General features: G+C 44.6%; 1 protein-coding gene across 1 annotated transcript; it reads right to left on the bottom strand.

The window, feature by feature from the left end:
- Positions 1 to 451: 451 nt before the first annotated feature.
- On the bottom strand, positions 452 to 19,155 carry ILDR1 (immunoglobulin like domain containing receptor 1). The gene is made up of 8 exons (XM_061988712.1): positions 19,074 to 19,155; positions 15,061 to 15,231; positions 13,112 to 13,261; positions 12,297 to 12,416; positions 12,007 to 12,153; positions 7,592 to 7,723; positions 5,628 to 6,430; positions 452 to 4,608 (listed from the first exon to the last, which is right to left on the bottom strand). Exons 1-8 carry the CDS (start codon positions 19,126 to 19,128, stop codon positions 4,567 to 4,569), a joined length of 1,620 nt encoding a protein of 539 aa, XP_061844696.1. The 5' UTR covers positions 19,129 to 19,155; the 3' UTR covers positions 452 to 4,566.
- Between the last annotated feature and the right edge of the window lie 254 nt (positions 19,156 to 19,409).

Raw genomic sequence — 19,409 nt, 5'->3', positions numbered from 1 at the left:
GACTATTCCTCTCATGGAGGTCAAACAATTCAGAACCAAACAGTAAACCTTCTCATTTTACAGACATGGCAGCAAAACCAGTGATTGCTGCAATGGGGCACGTCATTAAAGAGGGCTGCCAATGGTTTTGCAGACAATTTTCCTCTCTTTTGGTTGGTACTTATTAAAATGATTTTATTTCTTTAAAAAAAAAAAACCCAAACCCCAAAACCAGTCTCCCAAAATAAGAACAAATCCCCCCGTATAAGCAAACTATTTTGCATTTTTGTCCCCAAAATATCAGAAAATTCCCATTAATGTATAACAAGGTTAATTCCTGAAGCCAAAAGAGAGAATTTTCAGTTCCACTTCTGATGCAAACACTATAAAGCAATTTATGGTTTAGAAAGAACACACAAGAGTAACTGCTTGAAAGTTCTCTAATATTTTAATTATACATTTGACAGTCATTGAAGAGAATCTACACATTTACCATCTGCTTTTACAGCTGGGAATAATATTCAGAAGACCAGCACAAGGTACATTATAGGCATTAAACTTAGCAGAAATAGCAACATGCCGTCATTACTTGTGGGGGTTAATTTAATATAACCTCGAGCATCATCTCTCTCTGTCAGGTCAACAAATGGAAAGCTCTATCCATACTAAGTGGGTGTTTTAAAGCGATGTGCTGCTGGAGGTAGTAACACAGAGGGGACTTAGCTACCCTGTGTAGTAATATGCACTGCTGAAGAGCTTTGCACTGAGGTCGTTATCACACACGGTAACTTCCCCCCCCACCTGCCGCTGTTGAAATTAGCCTAACTTTAGCTAGTGTTATCATCAATACAGTCCCAGAGATAGCGACTGGGCATCTCAGCACTTTCTACTGCCAAACAAGCACTTGCCAATTCCAGATCAATGATTGCACAAGCAGCAGCCCTTACCCTCCATTCATGGAACAGCATTCTGGAATGGCAGGGTGCTCTGCAAATAAGCAAGAAAGCCAGAGATTGCAAGTCCTTTCTTAATCAAATTATATGATTATTTTAATCTCTCTTATGAATCTCTGGTCTGAGGTGGAAAGCAGCTCACAGGAGCAGCATGGATGTCCGTATCTGCCCTGTGTGACGTGGCCGCTTACTCATTGCGTTATTATTTTAAATGAGGGTAACTCCAGTGGCTATCAAGGCACTTCACCCAAGGCAGAAAAGTCATTCTTGGGGATAAGGTGAATTTCTTCAGCTGCATGACAGGAAGGAGAAAAGTCTAGAATAGCAATAACTCTCATATGTGAAACACATTCAACTTTTCTTTATCACAAATGGGCTGAGCACCATCTCTTTGGAATGGCTGAAAAAAACTAAGCATGAATAAACTGCAATGTAGAAAGAACGAGGAAAGGCTGTTTCCTACTGTTATTTCTTTCAGCATGGAGCATTTGAGCTGCTCAACTCCCTCTCTGTTTTAAAAGTCAAAGACCCTGCAATCTGACTGGAAGAAAGTGTCCACTTAGTATTGTGCAGTGCTGTCACAATGGCTTTCATTTATAGCCAATTAGAAATAGAAATAAGCACTCAAAGCAGAGCCTATTTCTTTCCCACTGTTCTGCCTGCTTGCAGTTCTAAAGCGTGTATATATAGATTTCCTTTGTCATTATTTCACAGCTCACCAACTAGTGTTTTATGAACTGCAATGGTCTGTGGACCAGTAAACCTGGTACCATTTCTGCTTCCCTGCTGGATAACCTAATCTACTTCTGTCACAGCTTAAGAAGTTACAGAATTAAGACTGTGATACAATCGATTTGCCCTGAAGAGTTTTGTTTAACGTTTCTGCAAATATGAACAAAATGACTGAAGAGCACTTCAACTACGACAAAGATAAAACTCTTCAGACTTTACACAGCACAAATAGTATTCACACAATCTACAATTAGTCACCCTTGCTCAGTTATGGGGGCTAGAGGAACAAATAAAGATGGAGGGCTCATTCATAGGACTTAGATAAAAAAGCACAGCCTCTGCAGTTAGTGTGATCATACTACAGTAGTAAGCTTCAGCAGCTGCTACTGTTTCACAAAGTAATCTGGGCTTTCTTGCTGTGTGAAGGGGTTCTTTCTCTTGGACGTATGTTGGCTTACACACTCTTGAATGCAAAATAAAGTGTGAACTCTTTCCCATGCTACCATCTTGGGATCTCACCTGATATCTCTATAGCCTCTACTCTTGATAGGGAAAGGGGCAGCCCTTCCCTGAAACCTGGATATTTGTGCTGGGCTGAGATGACAGGAAAATATTGTCTTGTGTGATGAATGGACCTATTAAAAGCATAAGGAGATAGTAAAATTCTAAGCCGCCAAGTCAACTTCCAAGGGTAAAATCTGCAAGGCCCTGGGTATCTGCTAAAACTCTCCAGAGGGCAATGCTAAAGTCAAAACACAGTGCTGGTTTTGGAAGGAGCCATATATTATTTTCTGTCATTGCAGTCACCATAAACAACTCTTAACTAATAAAAGTACTAACCCATCATAGATCACAGGGTGCATTAAAGCCTCATCATATGATTAGGTAAGAATAAAAATGATTCACAGCCAGTGGCTGAGAACCAGATTCAAAAGTTGTGCGTTCTGTGAACATAGTTCCCTGTATTTCAGATGTAACTCATGGTCCAGTTCACATAGTCACAGTGTGTGTCTAATACTCTGTTATTAGACTAAGTTTAATACAGCCTTCCACTCTTGAATTCAGATTTTGGAATTAGTCTTTTAGCTCTTTTTCTTTTCTTTTTTTTATTCTCGGCATCAACTGCTGTTAAACAGTCCATCTGTCTTCAAAAAATATGCCTCTGGTTCTGAAACAAAGTCAACCAGGGAAGGTAGTGAGTCCTCTTGTTTTATCTCCATACACAGGAATTTGAAATAATTACTGTCAGTCAAGAAACTGTAGGAAAGTGAGCACTCTCTGTAGTAGCCTTTGGTCAACCAAGCAAATGCATCAGATATTCAGCTACAAACATTTGCTCTAAGTGTGATGTATGTCCAAAGAAAAGGAGAAACAGGAGGCGGGCAAAGTGAAATCCTCTCCAGGTCAGTCTTTCAAGGGAAAGCATAAGCACATCAGTAATCAGGAGATTAAAGAAGAAAGGTAGCTAGTGTCTCATACAGCACTGGCTGGGAAATAAGCCAGGCAATACAGTCACTGATATTGGCCAACGTCTGGTGCCTCTGGGTTACAAAATAATTCACAAGATGCTCCAAAAGCTCCTTGCCAGCGTTTGAATCTCTTGAATCCAAGAAGTGCCTCTGGCAAGCCAGTTTCCTGTGGAAGCAGCCAGCATGTGGAGAACCTCCAGTGCATTTTAAATGAAAACAGTGGATGAATCACATGAAGGAGAAATGGCACGTTCTTCTCCTTTGCAATGCAACTGGTATTAGAGCATACAGAAATCCTGTGTTCTAGTTGCAAGGTGAGAGATGAAAAAACTGCAATCTATCTACAGATCAGACACACCACATGTGCAGAGTTGGTGTGTCAAGGACAACAGTAAAAATGGTAACTTCTTCAGAGCCCTGTATCCCTGCCCATGCATATGATAACATGGCACAGAGAACAAAGGGAGACTATAAAATGCATGGAAAAGAGCATATGGCTTAGGAAAGGTAGATCCATCAAAGCCATGTCTCCTAGAGTTGAAAGAGCTTCACAGTGTGAGGGAAAGTAGTCATACCTTGCTTAGCTCCTGTGGGGATGGCAAAACCTTGGTAAATTTCACCCTTTAAGTTTACAAATACATGTAAGTCTGGGTTAAAGGTTAGAACAAGTATCTTTTAAGGCACTAAGGTTTAAGCTTAAAGTAAGGCAGGTAGTTTCAGTCAGTATAGGGCAGATAAGTTGGCAATTTGCAGACATGCTGGTGAGTCCTTATTAAGGCAGTCAAGCATCCTTCCAACACTGTGGTCCTGTTTGGGAGAGAGGCTTACAGGGGACAAAAGGAAGCAACTGCCTTGACTATGCTGACTAGCCAGGCAGAAGCAGCCAACATTACACATTCCGAAGCACAATAGATGGCCTTAGAAAGAAGATGCTGTGCCTCCCTATACCAAACACTCAGGGATCTGGATCAGATGACCTCCAGAGGCCTCTTCCAACCTAAATTATCCTACTGCCCTGTGACTTTATAGCTCTGTGATCATTGGAGCACTTCTCCAAGAACTGCTATGTGAAGGACCAGCACTCTATGGACTGGGCTCCTTGCAGTGCCAGGGCACCTAACAAGACAACTGGTATCTCTCTTTAAAGATTGCGAATATACTAGGCGCTGAAAAAAACCTGCTGTTTCCAATGGAATATTTTCAGTGGACCACAGTCTGTTGCAAACCTAAGTTTCCAAACTGCAGCAAGAATAAAAATGAGTCACGTATTGCCTTCATGGACACTAGACACAAATTTGTCAGCATTGTACATCTAAAGGGAAGCTGCTTCATCTGTTTATTTGCTGGTTGTCTGTTCAAATGAAAGCAGCCATTCTAACCTACACAGTAAAAAAGCTACAGGAGTCTGGTGGGAATCTTAGTTCTTCCTGGCATTAAATGACGATGCTTCTTCCAGTGTGAGAACTCCCTCTGTCCTGCAAGAGAAAACAAAAGATTCAGGAAAAGGAAGTATGAATGGAAGTCATGTATCTTCCTACCTGTTCTAAGCACCATAGCAAAACCATTCATACATACACACATTCTAGCTGTGACTAGAACTGCACTTCCAAGAGTCAGAAAAGAAAAAGGTAATGTGCAAAATGCAGCCCTTTGAGAAAACTCCCATCTGGTAAAATCCTGTGTATCTGTGAAAAAGAAAACTTCACATTTTCTAATTTAAAAACACCTTCATTTTTTAAGGGAGAATACACCAATTTAGAGACTAGCCATTGGATACAAAGCTTTTCACACTTAGGTTGCTGTCCGAAATCTATTCCCAGTGTAAACTGACAAGATGAGCTGTGAACATTAGCTGTTCACTGTCTATATAATGCATGTTCAGGTCTCCAGAGTTCCATCAAGTGAATCATCCTCTTCCCACTTGGCCTGGAGGATCACACATTTCCCACCACTATAGCCACTTTAGACATCTTACCTGGATGCTTCCCCATATCTTAAAAATATCATCAAGATACTAGAAAAATTTATATGTTGGAGGTCAGTAATAGGAGAATCATGCACATGTTAAAAGAAATCAGAAGTAAACCAACGCCAGAGAGAGTTGCAGAGGAATATTCAGTATTGCAGCCTACTCTGGAAGTGCTCTCTCCCCAGGCAGTGCCAGGAGAGCAGCTATTCTAAAACCAACAGATACACCTAAATGTCTCTAGATGGTGACAGGAGAGGGTATAACATGTCACCTGTTGTGGGATGTGACAGGGAACCTACTTTATCTGACTGCTCACTTTGTCCCTGAACATACTGTAGCCATGCAACACATGTCTGAAGGCAGGGAACTTGTCAGTCTCTTCATAACTAAGCTGCACGGGACACTCAGTGCTCCTTGCTTTCCATTTGAAAGACAACAGGCCATGGAAAGTAACAAACATTCATTCTCACTCCCCAAAACCCACCTCTTCCCTTAGATGGGAAAGCAACAAGGCAGCTGACTCACCGAGCATCGCCCTGTGCTGCCTTTTTGCTTCTTATCCTGACCTGGGATGATTTCTAAGGAGAGATAACTGGGGGGTTTATCTTCTGGCCATTCCGGAGACCGGTGCCGCCGCCTGTGGCTTTTCTCTAGGACAGGGGCGTGATCTTCCGAAGAGCTCCACGATCCCCGGCGAGAGGGAGGTGAGTAGCTGTGCCGCCGCTGCCCTGAGTTACTGCTCATCTTGGTGTGGTGCTGGTAGTCTCGCCTCCCTGAGGCCTCCTGTCTCCAGCCACGGTGATGGCTGGACCGCTCCTTGGTCTCCTCTGAGTAGGAGCTGCTGTTGCTGCTCTTGCTCTTGTCAGCCTGGCGTGGGGGGGATGCATCTCGTCTGGAGTGTTGGGGCCTGCCATTGTAGCCGCCCGTCCTGTGCCTCTGAGGATGGTCATCTCGCTGCCGGTCCCAGGGCTCCCGACTGTAGCTGGAATGAGAATCCCCACTGGAAGGCAAAGGCCCTCTCCGTTTTTCTCTCTTGTCCTCTGCTGCAGAGTCCCAGGGTCTGGTGGTGCGGGCAGCTCTCTGTGGCCGTGAGGAGTTGCCACTCCCATGCATGGAGGAGATATGATCAGCGAGAGGAGGCGGCATGATCTCAGAGCCCAGGGAAGACAGCAAGCTGGGCTGCACAGCCTGCTTCTGGAGGGAGGGTGGCCGGAGCTGGGACATGTTCATGTTTTGGATTTCAGACTCCAGATAGTCCAAAACATCCTTGTTAGGAAAACGCTGAGCTTGAGGCTGCATCAGTGGAAGACTGTTCTGCAGAGACACATCTATGGATAAAAGTACAGGAGAATGCAGCAAGTCAATGGGAAACAATAAAAACAGCCCCTCTGCACTACTGATCCTGGCTGAATTCCTTTTGAGCCTCTTTTCTGTTCCTCACTGCAAAAGCTGTGCGAGTTCCAAGCACCACAACCAGCACATCCAGACCATACAAGGTAAGGTGCAAAGAGCAGTAAGTTGCAGCATAATCTGTATTTTGAGCAGCACAGAGGTAAGAAATCAAAGTCATCCAGCATATCTAAGAATATAGTTTATGTATATAGTTTCATCTGAAATTAACTTTTCATGACTATACTGCACTCACAGCTTTACTCTGTGTCTAATGAGTCTTAACTGTTGTTTGAAAGAATGCTAAATTCAAGGTATATGTATTTATAGTAAAGTTGTGACTGCTGTATAATCATGAGAAGTTAATTTCAGAAGAAACTATGTCTTATTTATTTGAGAAGTCATTATGTTGAATTCCCCTGTTTTCCTTGGGCAATTAAATAATATTGCTGGTAACAACTTATTGTACTACTTAATTCTCCAGGACTTCAGAGATGCCCATCTTCCCTCTTCCATTAAAATTACAAATAAATACCACTAATACAAGTGATTTTGGTGCAGAATAACTGGAGAATTATTCCTGGTTCACTAAAGAGCCCTTCTTTTTTAGCTGCATGCAGTCTAGATCTATTGCACAGGAGGCAGTTTGCCCTTAATGGTTTGAAGACTAGGCATTTGATAAGAACTCAAACAAATTGCACCTCACTTGTCATGTCATTTTTGGCTCTAAGGAGTTGACCGTGACCAGCACAGCAGAACAAAGAGACTGTACCCTCTTCTACCACATGAAGTGAGATAAGCTGGGTATATTTACCCTGCAGTTGCTGGGGTGTAGCACAGATATATCTCAGCATTAAACTACTTCACCCAGCACTGAGGCTAGCAAGACACTTAAGATGGATAGGATGTATTTATCCACTCAGGTGAATCTATAGTACATGGCAAATGTAGCAGAGCTGTCATGCTAGGACATGCAGTCATGCTAGGCACATCCTTCTCTCTTTTGTAGTAGAGAGGCTAAAGTCTTGCTGCTGAATCTTCCTGAGAAGTTACCTGTTTCTCATCCTGATTTCACTCTGAAATGATGCCCGTGGTCTCACCTTGCTGCAGTAGAGGGTTCAGCTGGTAAGATGAAAGGTGAGACTTCCTGTCACCAGATCCGTACAACACGTTGGGTGCCATCCAAGGTGCAAGTGCCTGAGCCTGCTTCAGGAATCGATGCTGTTCCAGTACTGGAAAAGAAAAAGAAAGCTTACAGCAGCTATCCAGAGAGCACAGCTTGCAGACTACATATCCTTTCACTTAATAAGACTTGATAAGCCTTTGGATGTGATCAGACAGAGGAAATTCACTGAATGAAAAGTTCTCTCCACCCTATAACAAAGGTAAAACAGCAAAGGAAATTCCAATACAAAGTTGTATGTCTTCCAGAAGACATCTAAAACAGAAGAAAAGGTTTACTGCCTGATATTTACGGTACAGTTCCAGCAAGTGAGAACAAATGGCATTATGATTAAGCACACAGCACACAACCACACACAGGACTTCTACCTGCCCTGTCATTACGAGTACAGTTGTGGAAAGGTGGGAAATAATGTTTCATACAGCAAGACATACCACACTGTCTTCTTGCTCTTAAAACTCTTCCAGCTCACCATTGGTCCTTTCCTCTTTTGGCTTTGATTTATAGCTAAATGAGACCTTTTCATGCCACCTTTGTGTAAGCTCTGCCCAGATCATATTTTCCACACCATACTCCGTCATTTCCTCTCTTTTACAAAAATAGGGCACTCAGAGATGCACTATCCAGCTTCTCCCTTTCTAGTCTTTCAACTACTCTTGCTGTGTCTTTAATTTACCTTAGCATGACTGCTAAAATTAAATCCCTTAGGACAGTGTGGTCAACCTGGTAAATAAAATAAATTTTCTGCTCTCAACAGCAAAGCCCAATGTGACAACAGAGCAAACTCAGTGAGCATTTCTTTCCCTCACTATTTTCTACTACTCGTGGGGTCAGAATCCAATTCCTCTTCCCTCTTTCACTCTCCATCTCACCTCTATGCAGACAATCTCACCACCTATATCTTCAAAACCATTGCTCATTGCTGCTTCTTTTTTTTTTTTTAGGGGGAATAACTAAAAGCATCTTACTCCTTCTACCATAGACAACCAAAATGTAACTTTATGAACACGTAAATTCTGCAGGGTTCAGACCTTATGGTGCCTGACTCTGCATCATTTGTCTGTCATTACTGGGTGAAGCTTTTCTGCAACAGGGCCTTTGCAAAATTTCTATTATATGGCTTTTCTGGAGTTTCAGAAGTGACAGGCTTTTACTGGAGCCTCTCCAGTGGTCAAGCATGAATAGAACATTCCTGGCTATACTGTACAGGATACAGATAGGAATGTAATTGCCTTTGAGACTTTTACCCCTCTGACAAATCTGGCTCAAGTTGGCTGATGAAATTAAAAGCTATTGGAGGGAAAGAAACAGGGGACAGACAGACTGCATTAAGACTTGCTTCGTTCAGAAACCAGGCTACAGCTAAGCTCCAATTAATTCTATCCCCTAGGTTCACATGCAGCCAGTAGCATTTACACTGCACGCTCTTTTGGACTGAGCCCTCCATTTCAGGTAGCACTCCAGTTACTGAACACATTCTCCTTTAGCTGTTTCACTGAATTAATACAGAATACCACTTACAGCAAGGACTCACTATGAGTCTCAATACATCCTTCTCTCACCCCACAAGCTCATGCAGCTCCACTTTGTTCTTCACTCCAAACTCTCCCTTCACCCCCAGTGTGGCTTCATGAGAGTGAACTACAAAGCCAGAAACTTCAGGGTTTTTATTTCTAATACTCTGTTTTTTCTTCAAAGGGCTGTGGCCTGAAGTAGCAGCTTTCAAGCATTTAATGTCAAACTTGCTTCATTATTCTTTTTCCCAAGGGATTTTCCTCCTCTTTAGGCTTCAAACTCAGAGGAAGATAGAAAGCAAGAAATGAAAAATGATAAAAAGAAGGGAAAGCCCTTATCTCTTCCTCTCACATTCCTCCAGTTACCACTTTGAGAATGTCTTAGAATGTGTTGAGTGCACGTCCATAGGTTTTAACTGCAATCTTTGTCTGAGGACTGAAAGGCCCAGCAGCTGTGGGCACAGCTACTTAGGGTTCCCCTACTTAGGGTATGAAGGTAGCCACTAGGACCAAAGTCATTGTGTCCTGCAATTCTCTGACCTCTCCCTACAGCTGAACAAATGCAGAATTATCCTTGGACTTCTTTTACTACTTCCTTCCTTGGATACTTTGCCTTCCAGTTTAAACTGGATATATACTCTGGTTCCCCATCTGCAAAATGGAAATACAGTTACAGATATCTTTTTAAAGTGAACATATTTATGTGAGGAAGGTCAGATTCTCTAACCTGAAGCTCTAATTCTGAAACTTCTACCTACTAGAAAACTGGCAGAAGTGTTGTTCTTTCCACTTCCTGCTGAGAAAGGTTGTTCTCCACCTTTGACAGACTTTACAGCTGCTAGGCCAATTATCCAATTATTAAAAACATGTATTTTCCAACCTAGTCAGACTCAGGTACAAGTATATCCTGTTTTGTACCAATTCATTAGTGGAAGAAGTCCACAGTAGAAAAGGAACTAATAGGAACAGAAGGAGGTCATACCTGTATTTACCCTGATGGGCTTTTCTCAGAGCTTTCTACAGGGAATGTAATTGGCTTGCTCCTGGGGCATGTTTAATATTTCTTTACAGCAATTCTGAATTACTCAAACAATGCATTTCTTTTATTACTAGGTTCAAAATCGTTTTAGTTAATGACCTGACTTAAAACACCCAGAATTACCTTGCCTCAATGACATCCCTGACTGTTCAGCAGATCTAGGCTACCCTCTAGCGGCCAGTAGATGGGAAGCAATCACCCGTACTCCCCACTGAGACTCAAAAGACTTGGTTGAGGATTTCTGCCTTCTTTTCAGCCATATGGAACTGTTATTCTTCAGGGTTTCTTTTTAAGATGCACCCTGTATCTATCTCCCTGTGGTTGTTAAGACCTCCAGTTCTTTCCTTGGAGTGCCAAAAAATAAGTCAGAGGAAGGACAAAGTGAAGAGAAGGTGTGCTAGAAAAGGGGAGCTGGCACAAGGATCCCTTGCAACATGCATAAAGAGAATAGGCGGCTGGGATGGAGATTATAGCCATAGAACCCAGGAATACAAGGAAGCTGGACTTGTATCTCCTCTCATGAGCAGGAGGAGATTTTGAGAACCTTGCAAGAATCCCTCCTACCTATTCTCAATAGGAGGTGAGAAAGACAACAGCAGCAGCCTGGAGTGCTATCATCTCCTACAGCATAGAAAACCTGAAAGAAGCTCATACATATTCTGAATCTCTTTTTTGCTGAGAACTAGGAAGTCTGGAGGCTGAGTCTTTCATCTCCATCACCTCTCTCTCCCTTCATGCAAACTAATTTTTCTGCCAAATGTATATAGCCTCCTCAACACCATGCCTTTTACTTGACAACCTATAAAGCCCCCAGACAGTGTTTTGTTTTTAGCAATGAAAGGAATGCTCTGTTTGCTCTTTGCAAGGGCTAAGCAAATTGAGCTTAAATCTAGAACTCTCACATCTTACTAACACCCAGGGTATACCAAATAGCTCTTTTGCAGTTAAAGGGAAATCAAAATCACAGCTCCTTGTTCATAAATCCTCCTTGTAGCATCTGAGGAAGAACCTCGTGATTTCCATGATAAATAAATGTTATTTGTTGCATTTTGCCCGTCAGGTTGTGCAAACTACAAGGGGTACAAGTCTACCCTGTTTTGCTGCTAAATTTAAGTTACAGGAACATAGTGGATTTATGATTTCACCTGACAAAATTCAAACGGTTGGTCTTACTAAGAGAACAGGGTCAGGTTGCAGAATCTTTGTTACTGATAAAAATGCCACACAACAAAGTTTCTCTTGACCCTCAAAACCTCACAGTACATTTGCATGGTTGACCACTAAGAGAGACTATCTCTCTCCTCACTTCCTTCCCCAAAGAAAAACAAACAAAACCTTTTTCTTGTGGAAGAAACAGCTCTGAAAATAACAGGAAGATACAAAATTTCATTTTTTACAGAATTACTTCTCAGATCAACACACTTGAAGGTTAGGCCAGTTTGGAGCTCAGCATCAAGGTGTTTGTTTGTCTTTCTCACAGCACACGCATGTGAGCCACAAGACAGGGAAGAAAAGTCTTGAGCCACCCATGCAAGGGAGCTGATCATGCCCTAGATGACATGAAAGAAGCTGGTAGTAAGGTGTGAATGAGAAAGAACATCCCAGTTATCCTCTTCTAAACTCAGGTAAGCTGGTCACGGAGGTCACGCTTGCCAAAGAAATGTCAGTCAGTCTATATGGATGCTGAACTGGGGGGAAAAAGTAGAGCTCAGTAAACTTCCAGTCAAGCCTTTGTCTTGACCGAAGCCATGAATGGACACATATTTGCTTGAACCTCACCTTTCTCATTACAGCAGCACCGGGTTGGGCAGCAGACACATGGGATGTGGCAGCAGCAATACTGAGGACAGCACTGGCACCAGCATACTCCAATCAGCATAAGGAGGAGGAGGCCACCGAGAACAATGAGGAGTACTGTGAGCCAGTCTATGGGACAAATGCAGAAAGAGAAGATCCTGATGAACCTGGCTATAGTAAGTTACTCAACACCTCTCCACTGATGGAGACATCTTGGGGTGGTGAGGAAGAAGAGGAGGAAATATCTGCCACCCAGGCAACAAACCACTTACGGAGAACAATCAGCTTAACTTCTTTGTCTGGATCACCTGAGGTATCTCCTGGTGCTTCCACAGTGCAGTAGTACACGCCGTGGTCCCACCACATGACCTCACCGATGACAAGGTCTGCCTCTGTGGGAGAGGGACTGAGAGGTCAGCAGGTTATTTGGGACAAATAGACAAGACTTTTAGGCCCCACTCTAAGTGGGCCCTTTGCCTGCAGGTAACATGCAGCATTGCATCTCCCCTCTTCCCAAGCATAGCCATCATCTTCAAACAATCCTGTTTGAGTCCATTGAGAACACCAGTAAACAGCATGCACTGCCAGTCCCTTTTTCCTTTGTGTTGCTGGAAGCAAGTAGGACGAGTTCTATGGGGAGTGAAATAACCAGCATGCTGCTGGATGAGGGATGTTAACCTACTGGCTTCTGCCAGCTGCCACAGGTTATGGGACACAGATCACTATCCCATTAGGCCAGCTATCCCGATACTCTTCTGGCAGGTGCAACAGCTTCAGGGACAGCACGAAACATATGACACACTTGGACAATCATGTAGAACTTCTTAAAAGAAAGAACTATTTTCTAGCCTCTGGGGTCCTCATCTTACTTTTGTGTTCTTCAGCAAAATGTTTGAATATCCTCAGGTCAGCTCAGCCTTAGCTTGTAGTGCCTTCAGGCTAGCTGGGGACAGGGCTATTCAGAGCTCTTATTCTAGTGCCACCTCACAGAACATGTAAGCCACAGATGGCATTAGCTGTGTTTATGCTTCACTTAGTGGATCCAGTTACTGAGTTCACCGCCTGCCTGGGAGGTCAAGTCACTTACGGTTCTGAATGGTGATCTTCCGTTGCTGGTAGTCGACACCCAGCACTGGATCCTTCTGCCCGTATTTCTGGATGACAATGCGCACCTTTCGCTGGCTGTCGTTGCAGTCATCGGATGGGTCCTGGCCAAAAGCTAAACCAGCCTGGTATGCTACAAACACACATCATCAAATGAGATGCCAAAAGTTATCTCACAGGACCAATTTCTATCTCCTTGTGAGTCATAAAACTCTTAGGAGTACCAGAACTAAGACAAAAGTAGGTTTATTTACCAAATGAAATCTCCAGACATACATAAATTGCTGTAAGGATTGTTTCCCTTTCCCTCTTGAATCTCATTAGATGTTGTGTCTTCTATAAAGACAGTAAAGAATTCATCCTCTGATTCCAGCTAAGGATCGTGTGTAGATACCTTAACAGAATTAATGGAGAACTATGGGCCTGCTTTGTGCAATATTCTCATGACAGACTCACAATGTAAAGTAACATTGAATTGCCAGGTATTTGGGAGCTGAGATTTGGGAAGGCAACTGATAAAGTCAGCACTGTCTGTAAAGTGTTTGCAGTGAAGAGAGTTTATCAAAGGCTCCCCCATTACTACATCTACAATGGATCATGAAGAGCTGACCCAACTAAGCAAACACCATGCTTTCTATCCCTGTTGGGGGCTATTCCCTTCAGCCTGTGCCCAAAACACACATATTATGCTGGGATCAGTAGAGCCAGGGATTCACCTGCTTGTCGACTAAGCTGTAGCACATTTGGTAAAATGCCTACCCAGCCCACCCAGACTGTGTAAAAGAGAGTTTGGGCACCAAGATACCAAACAAGTCCAGGCTCCTCACCCTGAGCACAGTCCTAAATGTACAGTTAAGTTAAGGTTGGCCAGCTTAAACATACCGCAGGGTTTATAGGGGACAGGAAGAGAGTGGATGGGAGAGTAGGGGAGAGTTCAATTGGAAGAGACTTACAAAGATCATCTAGATCAACTGCCTGACCACTTCAGGGTTGACCAAAAGCATGTTATTAAGAGCATTGTCCAAATGCCTCTTATACACTGACAGGCTCGGGGCATTGACCACCTCCCTAGGAAGCCTGTTCCAGCATTTGACCACCCTTAGCATCTCCCTCTCCACTTCTCCTCAGGGAGCTGTAGAGAGCAATGAGTTCACCCCTCAGCCTCCTTTTCTCCTGACAAAGTCCTCAGCCACTCCTCCTAGCACATGCCTCCCAGCCCTTTCACCAGCTTTGTTGCCTTTCTCTGGATGCATTCAAGTGCCTTAACAGCCTTTAACTGTGGGGCCCAGAACTGTACACAACACGCAAGATGAGGCTGCACCAACACTGAATATAGTGAGATCATTACCTCTTTTGACCAGCTGGTCACAGTTTGCATACTATCTTAATAATGATCTTAATCACTCCTGCACACACAAGGCTGCACACACCAGTATGTCCACACATGAAGTGCTGCCACCAGTACTAAATGTTATTAGTTACATGTGTTTCTGCCTCTGCATGTGTTTCTTCTACTTCCTAAAATCAGTAACACCTGGTAACAGGTATCTAGCTCCAACCACCGAGTCCCCCATGGAATCAAAAAGTCCGCTTGTTGCAGGGTCCTTGCTTTCAAACATGCTGAAGCATAAGATGGAGTTGCCATGATTGACGTGTCAAACATTGCTGAGCCTCTCTGCCTTCTGACTTGATGACAAGGAGGACAAATGAACTGCTTTGGCTGGTATTTCTACAACATCCTATCATAAAGCCTTGACACTGCAAAGGAAATCATAGATACAACCTATTTTTTCTTGGAGCACAGGGAAATATCACCACCCAACTAGTTTTGTGGGCAGGAAGAGGTCAAAAGCCTGTATTACCCAGTAAGTCTACCTTGCCCTTCCCTTCAATTTGAAGAGGGATTCCTTGGAGGAAAAGCCTGACACTTACAGGCTGAATAGTAGTCAAAGATGGGGTCCTTGCAGAAGGATTTGAAGCGCCAGGTCACCACCACATCCTGCAGCTGAGCTGAGGTGCTATAGTCGCACTTCAGGACGACAGTGGCAAATAAGGTGGTATAACGCTCAGTATCCTGCACTGTCACCGTGAGGGAGAGGCAACCTGCAAACAAGAACACAGAAAGCAGTCAGCCTACAGGAACAGATCTCACATCACAACTTGCACTCTGCGCCAGACCAACAATCTGAAGTACATCTCTCTTGGCTTCTTCCACGACCTGCATCTATGGGACCTCACTAGCCCTTTTGATGATGCCATCCAGAGTTACAAGCCCCAGTTAGAACGTGAGTCTCATCTTTCCCTGACAGAAGGCATCTTGAGCCATCTGCACTGGCCTGCCTTATGGACCTAATTATTTTCTCCAAATCAACCATTAGTAGACATTATGCAGCACATCTCTCTGTGCTCTCCTCACGGGCAAAAACTGTCGCTCCAAGCTGAGGGAGAGAATTCATTGGTCCCAAAAGTACATAGGATGGGGTTGTCTTATCAGGGTCTCACTAAGACAGTCATCAAAATGCTACCTAGTGGTGACCAGGATTAAGACAATACAACTTTTGGGCTGTAGCATCATAGTTAATCTTCAGAACAACATATTATCAGTTACTTTCTTTTCCTTTTTAATGCAACTATTGTTACATATAGAATCATAGAATTGTTTGGTTAGAAAAAACCTTAAAATCATGGAGTCCAACCACGAACACTGCCAAGCCCACCACTAAACCATGTCCCTCCGTATCTCACCTATATGTCTTTTAAGCATCTCCATGGTGACTTCACAACCTCCTTGGGCAGCTCCTTCCAGTGCTCTCAACTTGAGAGCACTTCCTCTTATCCTATCACTTGTTACTCACGAGAAGAGATTGACCCCCACCTCACTACAACCTCCTGTCAGGCAGTTGTAGAGAGAGATCATGTCCCCTCTCAGCCTCCTTTTCTCCAGACTAAATGCCCCCAGCTCCCTCAGCCGCTCCTTGTAAGACTTGTTCTTCAGATCCTTCCTCAGCTTTGTTGCCTGTCTCTGGACACGCTCCAGCACCTCAATGTCTCTCTTGCAGCGAGGGGTCCAAAACTGTATTTGAGGTGCAGCCTCACCAGCGCCAAGTACAGAGGGAAAAATCACTTCCCTGGTCCTTCTGGCCACATTACTCCTGATACAAGCCAGGATGTCATTGGCCTTCTTGGCCACCTGGACACACTTCTGGCTCATATTCATACAGCTGTTGACCAACACCCCCAGGTCTTTTCCTGCAGGATACCTTTCCAGCCACACATTCCCAGCCCTCTAGCATTGCATGGGGTTGTTGTGACTGAAGTGCTGGACCCAGCACTTGGCCTTGTTAAACCTCATACAGTTGGCCTCGGCTCATTGATCCAGCCTGCCCAGGTCCCTCTAAAGAGCTTTCCAGCCCTTAAGCAGATCTATACTTCTGCTCAGCTTCATGTAATCTGTGAACTTCTGAAAGTACACCCAATCCTCTCATCCACATCACTGATAGACATTAAACAGAACAGGCCCCAGCACTGAGCCCTGGGGAACACCACTGGTGACCAGCCATCAACTGGATTTAGCAGCGTTCACCACCACTCTCTGGGTCTGGCCATCCAGACAGTTTTTGACACATCTCAGAGTAGGTCCATCCAGGGCATGAGCAGACAGTTTCTCTAGGAGGATGCTGTGGGAGATGGTGTCAAAGGCTTTACTAAAGTCTATGTAGACAACATTTACAGCCTTTCCCTCATCCACTAAGCGGGTCACCTTGTTGTAGGAGATCTAGTCATGTTTATTGCTCCTCTGTAACAACCTCTACAGCAAGAACTGCTTTCTATCCAAGCAGTTGTACCCACTGAGGAAGGTTTTACAAAGTTTCTCATAAGCTATGCTTTATTTTATCCACAGTCCAGTGGCATGTCTATCTTATTTAAACTTTGATAACATAGTAGGTTATACTTGTCATTAACAACAATGAAGTTATCACCAGTTGCCTTCGATAAGGGAATGCAAACAATGTGGAACAAGTGTGGGATGCCCTGTCTGGAATATTACCCTGGAGAGCAGGACAGACCTTGCAGTGCTATGAAAGTTGCTTCTTAACCAGGGAGAATGACAGCAGGAAAAGAGGGAAGGGGGATACAAGGGACTTTGCAGTAACTGCAAGCATGATTCTTTCAGTGTCCTCTTAGGCGGCACCTCCAGATTTCCAGGCAAATATGAGCTCACCCTGTTTCCACTCAACGGAAAACGTGCTGCAGAGGTGTAACTTGGTCTCAAAAAGTAATTCTGCAATAGGATATTGCCAATTAAGTGCTTGCTCAGTTTCTGATTTGAAACTGACTCCTAGTCAGACAACTCCAAGCACAAGCAGAGCAAATCCATTTGCTTTAAAAATACCACCCAAACATAGAGAGGACCACGGTAATCTTTGAGTTCAAGGCTTTTCTGGAAAATAAAATATACCCACCTGCACTTAAACACAGAAATACCAGCAGCTACGCAAACCTCTAGCGAAACCAAGGATCTCTAGTTTTGATGATGCTGTAGCACAGCTAAGTCCAGATTGGCAAGGGTTGCTCTTAAGTGCACTGTACTTCAACACATCTTGTTTCAGCTTTCATTGTGAAACAGGTGACTCACAGGATCTTGTGCTGGGAATCACAAGAAATCAACCCAAAACCCAAACTCTCAAGGTTACCAAAACTTTGATTTCACTGTCCATCACATGAATTCTGACCTCACAAAAACAGATTTTCCATTGGTTTCCCATAGCAGCATCTCTCCAGCAAGAATACTGAAAACCACCACATGCTTTTCATTCACAGAAACTAAAGCCCTATGAAAGAGATTCTTTCTGTGAAAGTCTGAGTTGAAAGACAAGTTCCTTATTTTCTAAAGAGGTTAAAGCCCTACTTTTCTCACCAGGGGTCAGCTGGATGTCTCTGCATGGCTGATGTTCCATGTTAACCTCCTCCAAGAAAAATGAAAAATTGTGACATTAAGGCTGTTTCCTACACTTGGACTGCATTAATCCATTGCATGCTGCTACCTATTCTGATTAGAAAGAAGAAATCTGGATGCTACCAGCCTAGTAAGTTAGGGCTATCTCAGGCCTATGGCTTCCCATTGGAGACACTAAGCTTCAGAGAGAGTGAAGTCAAGTTTTAGCTAGAACATCATGCAGTAATGTGGCAGTTAAGTAAGACAATCAGCAAGCACACCTCCATATTATTTTGCTTCCTTTACCGGTTCTCTGTGAAAAACTGGACTTTGGTATTTAAAGCTAAACCATCAGCAAAGACCCAGGCATCCAAGACGCAAAATGACTGTTTTATTTCCAAGAGGAGATCAGAAGCCGTCAGGCACCCAGCAAAGCATGGCAGAACAGACTCTGCTTGATGAAGACTACCTGTGGACACCGAGGTGTGCTCCTATTCCCAAGCACTGCTGCTGCTACATCAAATCCCCAAAGAGGCTGGGGCTGCTGAGCTAGCAGTAAAGGCTGGGGTGGGCACTTGCGACGAGCCAAAGGGGAACCTCTCCATGCTTGTGCCCTGTGCTGAGGTCCGAACCGAGCTGGCCACACACGACCGATACTGGAGACTGCCAGGAAGCAGATGGCCACTTCCTCCTGGGAGAGCAGCTAACCGCACCTTTGGGGTATCGAAACTGCTCTCCGCCTGACTTTCGCACCGAGTTCTGGAAAGCCCCGCTCTTCCGCCCGGTGGGGAAGGGCACCGAAGGGGAAACCACGCTGGTCCGGGCCAGGCCAACACATCCCCTCGCCGCGGGCCCACCACCGCTCCCTCCACACGGCACCACGTTAACCCCGGTCGAAACCCGAGGGCGCCTCCAGACCCCGTCTCCCTGTGCCAAAGAGGTGTCCCGGGGCGGAACCCCGAAGGGCGCCGGGACTCCGCCGCCGCCGCCTCGGCGCGGCCTGACTCACCGGCCGGCAGCCAGGCCAGCAGCAGCGCCCACCGGCAGCGTCCGCGCGAGGCCATGGCGCGGCCTCCTCCGCCCGCCTGGGGACCTCTTACCGGGCCACTCTGCCGCGCCCACAGGCCCTCCCCTTCCCGTGGCACCTGTCCCAGGGCCGGGCGCTGCCGCCAGCTACAGTCCCCTCCCTCCCGCCCTCCCTCCGCGGCCCCTCGCAACAGGTACGCCTCCCTTCCTCTCGCCTCCCCACCTGCACCCTTCGCCGCAAAGCCAAAGTACCAGCCACTGGCTTCAGAAAGTGCTCTAAATGTACATGTATGTATTTATACAGGAAATGTGCACGCAG

Source organism: Colius striatus, chromosome 1 (assembly GCF_028858725.1).
Source record: "Colius striatus isolate bColStr4 chromosome 1, bColStr4.1.hap1, whole genome shotgun sequence".
NCBI lineage: Eukaryota > Metazoa > Chordata > Aves > Coliiformes > Coliidae > Colius > Colius striatus.
Note: the sequence above shows the minus strand (reverse complement) of the source record. Positions and strands in the feature narration are given on the sequence as shown.

What these genes read in the sequence shown, in the direction of transcription:
- ILDR1 (XM_061988712.1), bottom strand. Translation starts at nt 19,128, where the DNA reads ATGGCCTCGCGCGGACGCTGCCGGTGGGCGCTGCTGCTGGCCTGGCTG. An exon ending in CTTTGACTACTATTCAGCCT is followed by an intron (nt 13,262 to 15,060) that starts GTAAGTGTCAGG and finishes GTGTGTTTGTAG; the next exon opens with CATACCAGGCTGGTTTAGCT. An exon ending in GAAGATCACCATTCAGAACC is followed by an intron (nt 12,417 to 13,111) that starts GTAAGTGACTTG and finishes CCTCTCCCACAG; the next exon opens with AGGCAGACCTTGTCATCGGT.